We start from the raw sequence: 16,963 nt of genomic DNA, 5'->3' as shown, positions 1-16,963 counted from the left end.
AGACATTCATACATGCATGCATACATACATACATACATACATACATACATACATACATGCAAGCAAAACACCCACGCACATAAAATGAACAATGAATAGTAAGAACACAGTGATGTCAGTGGGATCCTCTAAATCTAGCAGGTGTGCACAAAGAGAAGAGCCTTTCCTCAGGAAGGTAGCAAATCAGCCCTTCGTTAACCCATTGAGTGCAGTGATGGTTTGGATGTAAGCTAGCATTAGTCCTGACCTGCTGTATTTTCTGACTTGTTGATGTTGACATCGTTTTTTTTGTTTTACTTTTTGGTAGAGTGGAGCTTTTTTTTTGTTTGTTTGTTTGTTTTTTTTGTTTTTTTTTTTTGTTTTTTTTTTTTTTTGTTTTTTCCCCCGGGGCTGGGGACCGAACCCAGGACCTTGCGCTTCCTAGGCAAGCGCTCTACCACTGAGCCAAATCCCCAACCCCAGAGTGGAGCTTTTTTACGTCTCAGAACGTCATTGACTTCCTGGGCCCAAGTTGCCCAGGTCAGCTTATCTCACCAAGTCCATGCCTGCCTTTCTCCTTAACTCTCCAAGTGCTGAGGAGAGAGTGGTACTTGCTAAGCGTCTGTTTAGAGAGGTGTGCTGAGTCGTCCCTGGTCGTCCTTCCTAAACGTGTCCTTTTCTGTCTTTTTGTTCCCTCCTTAAGACGATGTGGATGATGACGCAGAACACTTGGAAGAAGGCAGCAGAGACAGTGCAGAGCCTCTGAAGTGCAGACAAGTGTGGCCGAAAGCAGCGAAGCGAGGCCTCTCCAAGTGGAGGCAAAGCAAGGAGAGGAGGCCGGGGCTCAAGCTGAATCTGTGCACCCCACCCGAGACACCCATGGAGCCGGAGGGCCTGACGACGGTGGTCAAAGAGCAGAAGGGAATTTCAGAGGACAAGGGCAGCCCCGTGGGCGAGGATCGGGAGGTGACAGAGACTGAGGAAGCCCTGCTGCCTCAGGATGGGAACGGAAGGGAAGAGACAGGCACACCTGTGAGTCCACATAAATCACCAGGTGGAAAGGCAGACGAGGAGGACCTCATCAAAGGGGAGGAGGAGGAGGAGGAAGAGGGAACTACAGAGAAAGACCCAGATGGTGCTAAAAGTAAAGAGAAAGCTGAAGCAGAAATCTCCATGGAAAAGGAAGACGCGGTGCATTTGGATGACCATGAGGAGGACGAGGACGAGGAGGAAGAGCCGTCTCACAATGAGGACCATGATGCGGATGATGAAGACGACGGTCACATGGAGGCTACCAACGTGGACAGGGGAGACCTCCCAAAAGAAGCCTTCAAGGACGCACTAGAGGGTCAGGAGGCTTTTTTAGGCCTTAGCATTCAGCCTAGTCACTCTGACCCTGAGGGCCTGGTGAACTGCGGTGGTGATCTGGCAGTGTCGTGTGGCAGTGAGCCGAAGGAGCTTGCTGGGGACGCTGGCACCGCACCTGAGTCCGACTCGGAGCTCCCGGAAGAACAGACACAGGAGCAGGACCAAGAGAAGAGCAATGGTGCGGATACAGAGCTCAAGGACGGAGGCACAGCCACCGTGGAAATCGACTCTGAGACCGTCCAGGCTGTTCAGTCTTTGACCCAAGAAAACAGGGAGCAGGATGACACCTTTCAAGATTGTGCTGAGACTCAAGAGGCCTGTAGAAGCCTGCAGAACTATACACACACAGACCAAAGTCCTCAAATTGCCACCACGCTGGACGAGTGCCAACAGTCAGACCACAGTAGCCCGGTTTCATCTGTCCATTCCCATCCTGGCCAGTCAGTTCGTTCTGTCAATAGCCCCAGTGTCCCTGCCCTAGAGAATAGCTATGCCCAAATCAGCCCTGATCAGACTGCCATCACAGTGCCACCTCTGCAGAACATGGAGACCAGTCCAATGATGGACGTCCCGTCAGTGTCCGATCACTCACAGCAAGTTGTTGACAGTGGGTTCAGTGACCTGGGCAGTATTGAGAGCACAACAGAGAACTATGAGAACCCCAGCAGCTACGACTCGACCATGGGAGGCAGCATCTGTGGAAACAGCTCCTCCCAGAACAGTTGCTCCTACGGCAGCCTCACCTCTAGCAGTCTGACACAGAGCAGCTGTGCTGTCACCCAGCAGATGTCCAACATCAGCGGGAGCTGCAGCATGCTGCAGCAGACCAGCATCAGCTCCCCTCCAACCTGCAGCGTCAAGTCTCCCCAAGGCTGTGTGGTGGAGCGGCCGCCCAGCAGCAGCCAGCAGCTGGCTCAGTGCAGCATGGCCGCCAACTTCACCCCACCCATGCAGCTGGCCGACATCCCCGAGACCAGCAACGCCAACATCGGCCTATACGAGCGAATGGGCCAAAGTGATTTTGGGGCTGGGCACTACCCACAGCCGTCCGCCACCTTCAGCCTTGCCAAGCTGCAGCAGCTAACTAATACCCTTATTGATCATTCATTGCCTTACAGCCACTCCGCTGCCGCCACCTCCTATGCAAATAGTGCCTCTTTGTCCACACCATTAAGTAACACAGGGCTTGTTCAGCTTTCACAGTCTCCACACTCCGTCCCTGGAGGACCCCAAGCACAAGCTACCATGACCCCACCCCCTAACCTGACTCCTCCTCCCATGAACCTGCCACCACCTCTCCTGCAGCGGAACATGGCTGCATCAAATATTGGCATCTCCCACAGCCAAAGACTGCAAACTCAGATCGCCAGCAAGGGCCCCGTCTCCATGAGAACCAAGTCGGCATCTCTGTCACCAGCCGCTGCCACCCATCAGTCACAAATCTATGGGCGTTCCCAGACTGTGGCCATGCAGGGTCCTGCACGGACTTTAACGATGCAGAGAGGCATGAACATGAGTGTGAACCTGATGCCAGCGCCAGCCTACAACGTCAACTCTGTGAACATGAACATGAACACTCTGAATGCCATGAATGGGTACAGCATGTCCCAGCCGATGATGAACAGTGGTTACCACAGCAACCATGGCTACATGAATCAGACACCCCAGTACCCTATGCAGATGCAGATGGGCATGATGGGCACCCAGCCATACGCCCAGCAGCCAATGCAGACCCCACCCCACAGTAACATGATGTACACGGCCCCCGGACACCACGGCTACATGAACACGGGCATGTCCAAACAGTCTCTCAACGGGTCCTACATGAGAAGGTAGACAGCCTGGCAGCCCACTGAGCCCCTGGGCCCCACTCTTGGGTTGATCTGCACAAATACCCTTGAAAAGTACGATTTCAAAACCAGCATTGGTGTGAATGCAAAAACACTTGTTGGCACCATTTATTTAAAAAAAAAAAGAAAAAGAAAAAAAAAAGAAGCTGTATGCAGCGGAAAGCCTTATACAAGTCGTTTCTCTTTCCTCCTTTTCCTCTTTTGGTACCTTTATTTCTGTTACTTTTATATAAAATTCTCTGCAAAGGAAGGCCTCTCTTAGGACTCCAGTTGGCAGCAGCCACACGTTGTGCCTGCTTCCATTAAACAGTGTGGATACAAGCCCCTCCCCAGATCACCTGTTTTAATATCGAACCTCGAGCTTTTTTCCTTCCTCGTCTATTCCATGTAAATGCCTTTAGCATTTCGATTACTGTACATTTTGTTTAAGGTGACCCTTCAGCATGCCGCTAATGTCTTGGTTAGTGACAGTGCATTTTGTAGTACTGTACAAGTGTTGTGCTAACGGTAAGCCATTTCTTAAGTTTTTTGCCTTGATTAGGGTACCCTAATTTGAGGGTTTAAAAAAAAAAAAAAACCTCTATTTTTGTTAATTATAAAACTGTAAAGAGCTATCAGAGCTAACCCCGTCGTTAGTCAAGGGGTTTATTGCTAAATGTTTGGTGTAAAGTTGAGAAGACCCTTTTCCATTTTGGCGACAGGCTCCTTTGGGGAGAGGCAGCTTTCTGTTTTATAAGCGCACACTTGTGTTTATTGAATGAGCATATCTCAGTGTTTGCCTGTCAGGTTCTGAAGCATTTCATACATGTTGGAACATGCAGCAGGATTCAAGGAACAGTGAGTGTGGTGTGAAGTCCCTATTTTATGGAGATCTCTCTAACTTTACATTTTCATTCCATCTGTAGATTTTTCTATCTTTATAAAATATTGGAGTTATTTTTTAAGGAAAAATAGAAAAGTAGCTTGTGAATAGCTCAAACCAAGCTTACACATCGCCGCATGTAAAAAGCAGGAAAGTTATTTGTGTCTGTTTATGTTGCTTCCTTTTGTAGCCTTTGTACCCTGGACGGGTGACAGTAAGGGCCGAGCAGGAGAGGCGCGACCTTGTACAAAACAGGAGCCAGCAGCACTCTTGTGTGTATCTCGTTCTCTTTTTAGTCAGTTACTTCAAAAAAAAAAAAAAAGAAAGAAAGAAAAAACACAAAAAAGAAAAAAGCTGTACATTTTAACATAAAATAAATTATGATGAGCCACTTTAGCCTCTGTGTCCTGTCGTATTATGATCGATGGAGAGCGACCAGCCGAGGCGCGTCACGCCGCAGAACACACACACGTCTGGGGAAGTAAATTACTTAGTGTGAAACGAAGCTACGAGATTTTCTTTTCTGATTTGTTTTGACTTTGGGGGAGGGGTTGGCAATAAATATGAGTAATATCTAATAAAACCATCACATATACCAAATACCTATTTAATAAATTAATTTATAATGGATTTTAATGCTGCTCATGAGCGTTTACTTTATGCTGGTGCATACCTTCTGTATGCCAATCATTGTCTTTAAAATAAAGTGAGTTTGCTTTTTTCTTTTTGACTTTGATCTTCATTTTGCCCAGAGCTCCCACACAGATAATCCAGTTACTTCCTTTGTGCCATGTGTAGAAACCCCCAAAGGCCTGGGACCACACTAGCAAGCGTCCCTTTTTAAAGGCAACCGTCACAAGTTTCATGGTGCTATGTCCCAAGAGCTGTATCCTTTAAAAAAGTACGGAAGTTTCACTCTTGTGAATGAATGAGTGTGTGTTTTCCTTAGTGTTTACAGTAACACACGCACAGGGCAAATGTTTATACACATTCAGAGAAAGTTTTGATTGTGAGTTTAAAATATTTGATTACTTGAGCAACAAATTTAGAAGTGAATTCTTGGCTTGATAACCTGTATGTGTTTGGCCCGCTAAGTTCACAAGTGCCCTTGCAACTCCGCAGATCATAGACAGAAACTGTAACTTGGCCTCAAGCAGGTAGGATACACCAGAACAGAAGGCCACACACTCCCACCCCCACCCCCCACCCCCCGGTGCTCGCTTTCTGTGCGTGCACGGTGGGGTTAGCATCTGCATTTTGAGTCTCCCAACAAGCCAGTGGAGTAATAACGGAAGTTAGATGAGGGAGGCTTTGAGGAAGGCAGAGAATGACTTTTGGAGAAAGAAAACATGCTGTCCATCTTCTGAGTGGCAGGTGACGGTGCGTAAGGTGCGTACGTAGTTTGTCCGACCAGTTGCTAGTGCATGTTGGGAGAGGCGGAGGGTCCCAGCCCTGCACATCTGGCAGGAAACTGTTGTGTGTCTAGGAACCCCACAGGAACCCCCTCCTCCACCTTGAAACATTTTATGTGCTAGTTCAGTGTCTTGTGTTAACAGTCTTTGGGGGGGTCTAGACACCCATTTCCCTTTGACACTGCCCGTTAATCATACCTTTGGCTTGTGGGAAGTCTAGACCTAGTGCCCCACCCCTTGCTTGTTTCGTCGTCCGAGGGGACTTGTGGGTCAGAGGCTAGTTGCTGCCCCACACCTGTCAGCACAGCACAGCGGTTCCTTGTGACGCCAGGAGCTGGCTGTAAAGCACCAGGGCCTTACAGGGCGATGGCTTAAATCCATCCTAGCTGAGCACAATGGTCAGACTGGAATCCGCTCACAGCCCTCATCTTTAAAAGCAGCTGCCTGTTTTCTCCCTTGTTGGAGTGATCGTCTGTTGCCAGCCGCCCAGGTAGGCAGGCCTTGTTTGCCAATGCTGTTAGAAATAGTGACTCAGACTGCTTTTGTCAACACTCCTCCCCCACAAACTACACCCACTGCCCAGGACGGGGAAGGAGCACAACAAAGTTAATTGCCCCAACTCTACCCAGCTAAAAACGTCTAAGCTGTAATCTACCCAGATGACTGAGTCAGCTCTCCTAAACACTCGTCTGAAAAAGGCCCAGATTTGTCACCTGATTTAAAGGCTCTCTGTACCGCTCTGTGAATGCAGGGCCCTTCATTGGTGGAAGACTTCAGTCCAGGAGCAGGCTTCCGCCACTGCTTTCTGGAGTGGCTTTCCTACATCTCCTTCTCCAACCCCCTCTCTCCTCCCCCTCCCCCTCCCCCTCCTCCTCTCTCCTTCCCCTCCCCCTCCCCCTCCTCATTCTCCTCCTTCTCCCCCTCCTCCTCCTCCTTCCCCTCCCTCCTCCTCCTCCTCCTCCATCCAGGCCTATTTTGCAGCCCCTGGGCCAAACTGCATTGTTCTTCCTCTTGTATGGTAACCTTAAGCTCTGGATGGTAGACATCCAGAATTTTATTTCCCTCCAGTCATGAGCATTCCTTTGGCCTGAAGATTCCAAGTCAAAATTGTAGAATCTTCTGCCTCCCTGGGCCACGTGCACCAAGTATAAACACCCCTTCTGACCTCGGATTCCCACTTGGCTGCTGAGGAGGAGGGCTATGAGTTCTTTCTTAAAGGTTTTGTTTTCATATTAAATATAGGGGTGTTTTGCCTGCACTGTATGTGTGTGTCCCTGGTACCTGTGGAAGGCAAAAGAGACTGGGTCCCCTGGAACTGGAGTTGCAGACAGTTGTGAGCCACCATGTGTGTGCTGGGAATTAGTCCTGGGTGCTCTTAACCACTGAGCCAACACTCCAGCACAGGTCATGAGTTCAAAACCAGCCTGGGCTACATAGACAGATGCTTTCCCAGACCTAGCGAGCAAGAAAGGTTTCTCTATGAGAAATGAGTCGCTTTTATTTTCTTCTATCGAAGGTGGCTAACCCATCAAGAGCCAATGTTCCTGAGGTCACCCCCACCTTGTAAAAGTTTTATTCAAATCTTTTCATCTCCCCTGCCTGTAAAACTTTGAAGTAAAGGCCTTGGCTCTTGACCATTTCCTCTTCCCTTCATTTCCTTCCCGATGCTTTCCAAATTATCCAGTCTGGAATAGGCTGTGAGGTTGAACCTCAGCCAGTGGGGAAGCCAAGCCCCCCCTCCCCCTTGCATTAAGGAGAAAAGACCATCCTGGCCCCGTGTTGCTTACCAGCCCCATTTGGCTTGAGCACACCTTGTTTTGCAATAAAAAGTGGCCTACCAGGTTACTTTGTGTATTTGTTTCCGAGCACAAGAGCAAGTAGATTCTTTCCCAACCCCCCACTAACTTGTCTAAGGCAGCCCCTCCCCACCATTTCCCTCATCTCTGTACCCACACTGCATTTTATTACCATCTGCATTTTGTAATTTGCTTAATCTGGCTTTAGAATGTACACTGAATCTCAAAAATGCTTTTTAAGCAAGCAAGAACTTTGCTTTACGAAGTCTTTAAACACCGACTAAAATTTCTGTTCCTCCATTCTTTTACTCTAAGTCCCGAGAGTCACTGGGAAGAGACCAGACACTCAACTCTAGGTTCTCTGCTTCAAAAGGACTCCAATCCAGGGAGAGGTAGGCTGTGGGATGAGGTTCAGGGACAGTGGCTCAAGAGAATCCCAAGTGGGAGTCTGTACGTTCTATCTTTTCACCATGCGTGTTCACTTAAAGCAAGTACTTCATGAAAATAGAAATGCCGACTTGTCTGGATACAGAATGGATGAGACTAACAGAAAGCTGAGGTCAGATGGGGCCAGCAGGATGCTCATGGGATACCAAGTCTGAGTCACCAGGGAGTCCATCTGCAGGTCTTCTGCCACTCCAGTGTTCTCTCCCTCAGAACCACGAGAGCCTGGCTTTGTCCAGCCGAGCGTCTGGCCAACTCAGCACTTTCTCCACCTCAGTCTTGCTGCCTGACAAGACCACGTGACTGTGACGTGTGTGTGTGTGTGTGTGTGTGTGTGTGTGTGTGTGTGTGTGTGTGTGTGTGTGTGTGTGTGTGCTGGTGGTGGTACAGCTTTGCTTTTGCCTTTGCAACTTTGTGGCAGTGTTTTAGTTTTATTTTTTGTTTTTTTTTTTTAACTTATTGAAAAAACCGATATTGTAATTGTTAAGTGAGTCTCTGGTAATCTCCCTTGCCTATGTTAAGAGGAGGACCCAGCCTCCTCCTGGACTAAGGTGACACCCAGAGCATCCTCAGAATTCCTGGAAACCAGCCTGACCACAAGGTCCCAAGCTACAAGTGTCATGAAAGGAAAGCAGCTTCCTTGGGTGACATAGTGACCCAGCGGCCCTGGATTCCAGCAAGAACATCTCTTGGATTCTCTAGTTCACACTGGAGACTTGGCCTTTCCCATCATTCCCCAGCAGGCATTAGACCCCCCTCTGCCTTCTCCAGAATGCCGCCATTCCTGGTGCTCCACTGCTGGTCTCTCTCTCTCTCTCAGCAGCCTCTCTCTAGGCACCTGGTTGTGGAAGCCCGCATGCCGCTTCGTACTGCCGCTGCTTTCTCGAGAGTGAAGAATGGACCCAGCTATACCACTCCTAGGAATATACCCAAAAGATGCTTCAACATATAACAAGGTCCACTATGTTCATAGCAGCCTTATTTATAATAGCCAGAAGCTGGAAAGAACCAGATGTCCTTCAACAGAGGAATGGATACAGAAAATGTGCTACATCTACACAATGGAATACTACTCAGCTATCAAAAACAATGGCTTCATGAAATTCTTAGGCAAATGGGTGGAACTACAAAATATCATCCTGAGTGAGCTAACCCAGTCACAAAAGAACACACATGGTATGCACTCACTGGTAAGTGGATATTAGCCCAAAAGCTTGGAATATTCAAGATACAATCCACAAACCACATGAAGCTCAAGAAGGAAGACCAAAGTGTGGATGCTTCAGTCCTTAGAAAGGGGAACAAAATGCTCAAGGGAGGAAATACGGAGACAAAATTTGGAGCAGAAACTGAAGGAAAGGCCATTCAGATCCTGCCCTACCTGAGGATACAGCCCATATACAACCACCAAACCCAGACAGTATTGCTGATGCCAAGAAGTGCTTGCTGACAGGAGCCTAATATGGCTCTCCTGAGAGGCTCTGTCAGAGCCTGACAAATACAGAGGCGGATGTTAGCAGCCAACCATTGGACTGAGCACGGGGTCCCCAATGGTGGAGTTAGAGAAAGGATTGAAGGAACTGAAGGTGTTTACCACCCCATAGGAAAAACAACAATATCAACCAACCAGACCCCCGAGAGCTCCCAGGGACTAAACCACCAACCAAAGAGTAGAGATGGAGGGACCCACGGCTCCAGCTGCGTATGTAGCAGAGGATGACTTTGTCAGGCATCAGTGGGAGGAGAGGCCCTTGGTCCAGTGAAGGCTTGATGCCCTAGTGTAGGGGAATGTCAGGGCGGGCAGGCGGGAAGGAGTGTGAGGGTGGGTGAGGGAGCACCCTCATAGAAGCAGGGGGAGGGGGGATGGCATAGGGGGGTTTCCAGAGAGGAAACCAGGAAAGGGGTTAACATCTGAAATGTAAATAAATATCCAATTTAAAAAAAAGAGTAAAGAATGGCCATCACGTGCCGACTTAACTCTCAAGAGAGACCGGCTCACACCGGAGCTCAGCTGGCTGCTCTGCCCTCACGTGCCATGCTAACCACACAGCTGCAAATTCTTGAGAGTCTGAGTAAAAACAAACCTCCGTGCTACCCTTACTGAAGCCAAAGGGAAAGGAGCATTCTGGCCCCCTAAAAGTAAGTGTCCTGCCTCTCCTTTTCTCCGAAACTGTGAAGTTACACTCTTCCTTGTCCAAATTTACCACAACTCACTGGGTGATGGCAGCTCTGGCTGTGACACAAGGAAAGGTCATTTCTGTACAGGAGCTCAGGACACCACGCCCACCCCCGCCCGGCACATGCGCACATGCACACTGGCCAGACTGAAAAAGAAACGGTGATTCCTCTGGAGCTTCCTCCGAGGTCGCAAGGCCTGTCCTGTAGCACAGCTTACCTGGCGATTTTCTGTGGTTAAAAAAAAAAAAAAAAATCAAGCTCTATTTTTTTTTTGTTATCTTTTTATAAGTACGTGATTTTTTTTTCCTTTCAGAGCCAAACATTTGATCACAACACAGTACCCACACATTTAAAAAGAAAAAAAAAAAAAAAAAAAAAAAAAGCCAGCCCAACAAAGGAAACCCTTTTTTTTTGCTTCCAACCTAAAGGACAGGAGACTGTGAAGAACGGTACCTTCCCCTTACCCAGTTCCCCCTGCAGCTGACTTGGCCCACCACGAGGCAAAGAGCCAGACTCCGGGGAGTCTATGCTGCGCCCAGCCCTTGGCTTCACTGTCTCATCTCCACGACGAACCAAGCCTTGGTGCAGACACCTTTCAGCCTTCTGCTCTGGGCACCAGGGTCTCTGATCCTCCTTGAGGAGGCTCCCTACAGCCCCAGCTCACCGGCCCCCGGCCCCGCCTGTCGCCGCTGCTTCACCAGCTGCTTGTCCAGCTCCCGGAGCTGCTTCAGGAAGCCCCGGTTGGGCAGGACACAGCGGTTCTTAGCCACTTGTTGGATGGCGTCCACCAAGGTCATGTTCTTGTGGATCATCAGGTAGGCCAGGACCAGAGTTGCTGACCGGCTTCGGCCCATGGCACAGTGAACCAGGATCTTACCTGCAGGCAGAGGGGACAGGAAAGCCAGCGCTGAACGGGATGGGGTTCCTCAACCCACATTTACCCTGTCACCCACAGTTTGGCTTGGGCCACAGCTCCCCATAAGCTGTGGGGACACAGTCACTTGGCCCTTTCATAGGGGTGTTGGGAAGGCAGTTTCCGTACACCACACGTGTTTGCTGATTGGCATGGGGTAGGATTGGTAAAAGGCAGACGTTAACAACTCTTGCTCGGTAAGGGAAGGCACCAAAAGCATCTTCAAGATGGCCCGTCTCCATGCCTCAGAGAGTGGCCTCCTGGAAGCGTTGGTCGGGTTTAATGTTTATTCCGTCATGTTTAGCAGGGTTCAAATGTCAAAGCATACCCCAGGAGACTGACTGCGAGACATCCCCACCCCACCCCACACCACCCTGTTCCTTGACTCTATCCTTTATCTCCTCTTGCAGAGAAGGATCTGCCTAGAAGAGTGTCCCCTTTATTGTACTTCTGCTTGCCCCTCCCCTCCCCTCCGCTCCTTCCCTCCCTCCCCCCTCCCTTCCCCTCTGCTCCTTCCCTCCCTTTTGCTTCTACTGTGGATGAAAACCAGGGTCGTACCCCTACCAGACAGGCACTAAACTACACTCGCAGCCTTTCAAAAGCCTTTTCTATATCTTGCTTATTTCATTTATTTCATTAACAGTTTACATTGGAGATCTCTACACATCAGTATATAAATAGTTCTCTTTTCTTTCTTTCTTAGGCGCCCTCCCGCCCCATGCTGAGAATAAAATCCAAGACCTTACACATGCAAGGCAAACACATCAAGCTCCATCCCCAGCAAGAAATTATTTTCAAAGCATATGCCTCCCTTCCTTTCTTTTCATTTTGATGCTGGGGATAAAATCCAGGGCCTTGTGTGTGCTTAGTACTGGTTAGTACGGGTTATCCCACTGAGCTACACGCCTGGCCCTTGCAAGTAAATATTTTGAAACCACTGGTTCAACTGTTTGTTTCCCTGTGTAACCCAGGATGTTTTCAAAATCAACAGCCTCCTGCCTCAGTTCCTCAAGTGCTGGGATTAAACAATTTAAGCAGAACGCAGGGTGAATCCCAGAGATGACTGGGAATGAGCGTCCACCTTTGGACTGACGGTGAGGGTAAAAGCCTGTGTGCCTTTTTTACCTTTTTTACCTATGTAACGTAACTGGCCTTGACGTTGAATCCGCCAGAGCTCCCACAGCCCCCAAAGGCCTTCGTATGGTCTGGAGTCAGCTGCCTCCCTTCTGCTGCTGACTGCCACCCGGGTGACAGATGACAAAGCTACCCACCCTCTAAGCCTCGGTTTCCTTAGCTGTCAAGTGGAGGGGCAGAATCAGATCAGTAGTGAGTAAAGCCAATTTAGGAAGAGGCCATGTGGTCGTGGGTCAGGCTTTCAAAGACTGAGAGTACTTTTACTGTGACCTGGGCCAGAGGCATGATACGAATGTCCCACAGGCTAAAACGGTCTCCATACCAGTTCTGGAGGGGTTTTGGTGTTGTGGTTTGGTTTGGTTTAGTTTTAGATGGGGTTCTGTGTGTGCCAGGCTGGCCTTGAATCTGCTGTGTCAGCATATTTTCAACCCCCCCCCTGGTCCTTCTGCCTCCTCCTCCAGGGTTCTGAGATTACAGTTAGGCATCACCATAGCCTGCAATTGACACATGCTGACTTAGTCCTTGTCACATCCACAAAGACAACGGTTTCTTAGCATGAACAATGTCAAAGGCCCCAAACAGACAAATGATCATTGCTATGTCTGTCGCCACACACCGGGGAGGGGGCAGGCGTTCCCTTAAGAACGTCCTCAATGAAACAGCAAAAACCACAGTACAAGCAGCCGGGTCCCTCCGGTCTCCACTTGGTGGCGCTCTAGAGCCCACCCAGTACACCCACTGGCCCTGTCTCATTTCAGCTTTGATTTGAACCTTGTTGTCATTGTCCCTGCTGTGGAGATGGAGAGACAGGTTCAGGAGGTACAGTGCCTTGCCAGAGGTCACCCACAATGCTGACCCCAGAAGCAGCAGCTTCATGCAAAACTGTGTTGAAGGCCTTCACTGTGTGGCACTGTGCTCTGAGGTTCGGCTCTCTTCTCTCTTCAATCTCCCCCAACCCCTTCTCTCTGCGGGGCCCATTTCCATGGCTGAGGGACCCTCTCTTTACCGATGTTCAGCTGGCTGGCTTGTCTGTCGCTGTGTGGCTGATGTGCTGCCCGCCTTTCTGCCTCTCAGGCCGATGCCCAGAGAGACAAACAGCAGATGGTGCTTGTGGACAGTTTCTGCGTGGGTGTGGCTCCCTGTCCTTTTTAGCTCCCCCTTCTTCATGGGACCCCAAGCCCAGGCAAGGGCGAGAAGCCAAGACAACATAGAAATGGAAGAATCCCCACACAGTAGGCACGTTAATTCTCCTATTCTCATTCCAAGTGGGATGGGAAGTCCTGTACCCCACAACCAGCTACAAGCACCACTAGGAGGTTAGGGGGGGCTGGCACAGAGATGCCCCCCCAACTCCTCACAATTAGTGCCTTTCTCTGTCTACCTTCAGCCAGCAGGGAGGGCAGGAAGCAACCCCCAAGGGGGCACTGGTCCACGTTTTCATCCAACGTGACCATCCAAGCAGATGAACATCTACCTCTGGTGTTCTAATCCCAGTGGAATGTTCCGGATAGAAACTGCCTGGCCTCTGGCCAGCTCTGCTGATAACTGCTGTGTTTCGTCCTCTCCTGTCATAACTAAACACTAGTAACAGATGAAAGCTGAAACCCATTAAGCTTTTGGGGAGCCTGAAGCCTGTGGGGAGAAGGTAGAGAGGAAGAAGAGGGGGAGGAAGACGGAGATCGGGGAGGGAAAGATGAGGGAGGGGGTCTGGAGGGAGAGAAGGGAGCTCTCGGCTCTGCCAGAGCCAAATGTGGTTCTCATTAATGCTGTCAGCCTGGAGAAGGAGGCCCACTTCCCCAGGGCAAGAGTGGGTTGTTCTCTGGAGGTCTCAGGTGCCCCTGGGCCCCACCAATTTCCTGTCACCAGAACCTCAGGGTCCTATTTCCTCTTGGTTCTGGGGCTCTGCCAAGTTCCACTACTGAGGCCTACCTAGTGTAGCCTGAACTTCAAGAAAAGTGAAGGCTCTATGACCTGGACACCAGCCCCTGCAGGGGCCTGAGGTAAGGAGAGCTGTCAGTACTGTTTCCTGGTTCAATTCACATCTGATCCCTGGGTAACCTCCATTACCCTGGGCATCCTTCTGGGTACTTCATGGGTTGTTTGTTTATGTGCTTCTGAGACAGGGTCCTGCTAAGTCACTGAGGCCTGACCTCGGACTCTCAATCTCCCGGCGTCTGCCTTCCTGGATGGCTAGAGTCACAAGGTGTGCACCAGGATGCTGTGCACCTCACATATTTCAATGTCGTGGATTCTCACCACTGCCTAATGGCTCCAGTCAAACCATCATCACCTTTCTACAGATGAGGTCGCTGAGGGATATGCAGAGAAGTGGCCTGTCCCAGTCACACGGTCGGTGAATGGCAGACCACAGTCCAAATCCAGGCCATGTGACTCCGAAGCCGGGGCGGGACGGCTCTGTACCTGCTGCCAGTGAGTGAGCCAGATAAAGGCCTTATGTTAGTGCGTGCCTTTGCTGCACGCAGCCTGTGCCACTGCCTACTATTCCTTCTGATCAATTTAAAGAGCAGAAAAGAAAGTGGGCACACCCACCATTTTGGTTTTATGACCCACTGATAGGTTGCACTCTACGACTGAAAAATACTAGCTTCAGTGAAGTATTTATCAGAAGGAGACATGCTGCCATTGTATGGAGAGCGTCTAAATTCGGGGTTTCCTGTGTATATACCTGGGCACGGTAGCTCGTACCTATAAGGCTGCGGTATCAGGGTTATCGTGAATCTGAGGTTTGAGGCAGGCTTGGTTTACAGAGTAAAACCTTATCTCAAAATAAACATTCAAAAACCCTGCTGTCTCCACTACTTGTTCTCAGTGGTGACCAAAAGGTGAGCTTCTGTCACTCACATCAGATATAATCAGGAGGCTGAGGGATGGTTCCCTGGGTGAAGCTGCTTACTGGGCAAGCTGGGGAGTCCCTTCCCCAGAACCCACTTGGAGGAAGGAGAGGATCAACTCCTTCGAATTGTCCTCCGACCTCTACAGCTGTCCACCCCTGTGCACACATCACACAGACACATTGTCCTCCGACCTCTACAGCTGTGCACCCCTGTGCACACATCACACAGATCCACCTTCTCCTCCTCCACCTCCTCATTACCACCACCACCACCATCATCGGAAAGACACACCAGCCAAGCCTGTGACCTACCTGCTGCCCAGGCCCAATGTGTCCCTTAATCGGGGCCACCTTCCTTCCCTGGTTTTGGGGACTGCCCTTGCCTGCTGCCCACTCATAGCCTTTCTCAGCAGTGCATACAGGGAGGGCAAGTTCCTGCTCCATCCTAGACAGATGTGGGGATGTCGAGGTCCTCAGAGAATGAGGACAAGGTGTGAGTCCAACAGGAAGGAAGGGGACTTTAAAACACTGGGGGACAATCTGGCCTGGCTGAAGCTTAGATGCCCCAGAGAACCAAATTCCTGCCAAAAAGATGATTTCATCCATATAATCACACCCATTTGTGTGTGTGTGTGTGAGCATGTGCGTGTGTGTGTATGTGTGTGTGTGAGCGCGTGTGTGTGTGTGAGCGTGTGTGTGCGAGCATGTGTGTGTGAGCGTGTGTGTGTGTGAGCATGTGTGTGAACGTGTGTGTGTGAGCATGTGTGTGTGAGCGTGTGTGTGTTAGCGTGTGTTTATGTGTGTGAGCGTGTGTGTGTGAGCGTGTGTGTGTGAGCATGTGTGTGTGAGCGTGTGTGTGTGTGTGAGTGTGTGTGTGAGCGTCTGTGTGTGTGTGTGTGTGTGTGTAGGCCAGAGGTTCACTCAGATGTTGTTCCTCAGGCACTGTTCACCCTGTGTATGAGTGTGAGCATGTATGTGTGTATGTATGTGTATGTATGTGAGCATGTGTGTGTGTGTGTGTGTGTGTGCGCGCGCGCCAGAGGTTCACCTCAGATGTCATTCCTCAGGCACTGTTCACCATGTGTGTGAGCGTGTGAGCGTGTGTGTGTATGTGTGTGTGAGCGTGTGTGTATGTATGTGAGCATGTATGTTTATGTGTGTGTGAGCATGTGTGAGAGCATGTATGTGTATATGTGTGTATGTGTAAGTGTGTGTATATGTGTGTATGTGTATGTGTGTGTGAGCATGTGTGTATGTGTGTGAGCATGTATGTGTATATGTGTGTGTGAGTGTGTGTGAGTATGTGTGTGTGCGCGCGTGTGTGTGTAGGCATTCCTTAGGCACCGTTCGCCTTGCTTTTGTAACGAAGTCTCTCACTCACTCACTCACCCAGCTAGTAGGCAAGGCTGGCTATAAACCCCAGGAATCAGCCTGTCTCCATAACCACTGCCTGCTATCACAGAGTGCATCCCTTCCTCTGGTTTTTGTCTGTTTGTCCACGTGGGTTCTCACATGATCTGCGATCAGGCACGATTCCAACTGAGCTATCTTCACAGCCTACATTTTATTTTCTGAAACTCTCTATTTGTTTGTTTAGCTGAGATCCGCTCTCACAGTGTAGCTGTGGCTGACCTGGGCCTTGCTGTGTAGACCAGGCTGGCCTCAAACTCACAGAGATCCATCTGCCTTTGCTTCTTCCTTCTTTGTTGTTGTTGTGCTGGGGACCCAAACCAAGGCTAAGAAAACGCCATGCCATTGAGCAAAATCTGCGGGTTCTGTAATAGATTTTGTGATGGCTTCAAAAGCAGGCTGGGTCCCGTTTAAGACAAAAAACGGAGTTGGGTGGTGGTGGCGCATGCCTTTAATCCCAGGACTTGGGAGGCAGAGGCAGGCAGATCTCTGAGTTAGGAACAGCCTGGTCTATGGACCCAATTCCAGGATAGCCAGGGCTGTGGCACAGAGAAATCCTGTCTCCAAAAAACGAGAGAGAGAGAAGAGAGAGAGAGAGAGAGAGAGAGAGAGAGAGAGAGAGAGAGAGAGAGAGAGAGAGAGAGGAGGGGGGAGGAGAGGGAGAGAAGCGCAGGCAGACAGAGGGACAGAGCTGCCTGGGCAGGCTGTGATGCTGAAACCTGATCTTCTGAGCGGGTGATGTCTGGCGTTTCCTAGGAGATTT

The 16,963-nt window shown here is 49.9% G+C and overlaps 2 protein-coding genes across 19 annotated transcripts in view; one reads left to right on the top strand and one right to left on the bottom strand.

Moving 5' to 3' along the window:
- The window catches only part of Kat6b (lysine acetyltransferase 6B), a 177,782-nt gene extending 173,327 nt beyond the window's left edge, over nt 1-4,455 (top strand). For all 17 annotated transcript variants that reach the window (XM_087586581.1, XM_087586575.1, NM_001433088.1 and 14 more), the window contains 1 exon segment: nt 683-4,455. In XM_087586581.1, the coding sequence (XP_087442707.1) occupies nt 683-3,183 (2,501 nt within the window). In that variant the 3' untranslated portion in view covers nt 3,184-4,455.
- A 4,202-nt stretch (nt 4,456-8,657) lies between these two features.
- Dusp29 (dual specificity phosphatase 29) overlaps nt 8,658-16,963 on the bottom strand; it is a 41,393-nt gene continuing 33,087 nt past the window's right edge. The window contains exon 5 of one of the 2 annotated variants that reach the window (XM_087585935.1): nt 8,658-10,766. In XM_087585935.1, the coding sequence (XP_087442061.1) occupies nt 10,537-10,766 (230 nt within the window). In that variant the 3' untranslated portion in view covers nt 8,658-10,536. 2 annotated transcript variants of the gene reach the window in all.

Source organism: Rattus norvegicus, chromosome 15, assembly GCF_021556685.1.
Source record: "Rattus norvegicus strain SHRSP/BbbUtx chromosome 15, alternate assembly SHRSP_T2T, whole genome shotgun sequence".
Taxonomy (NCBI): Eukaryota; Metazoa; Chordata; class Mammalia; order Rodentia; family Muridae; genus Rattus; species Rattus norvegicus.
The sequence above is the reverse complement of the archived record's forward strand: the minus strand, read 5'-3'. Positions and strand labels throughout refer to the sequence as shown.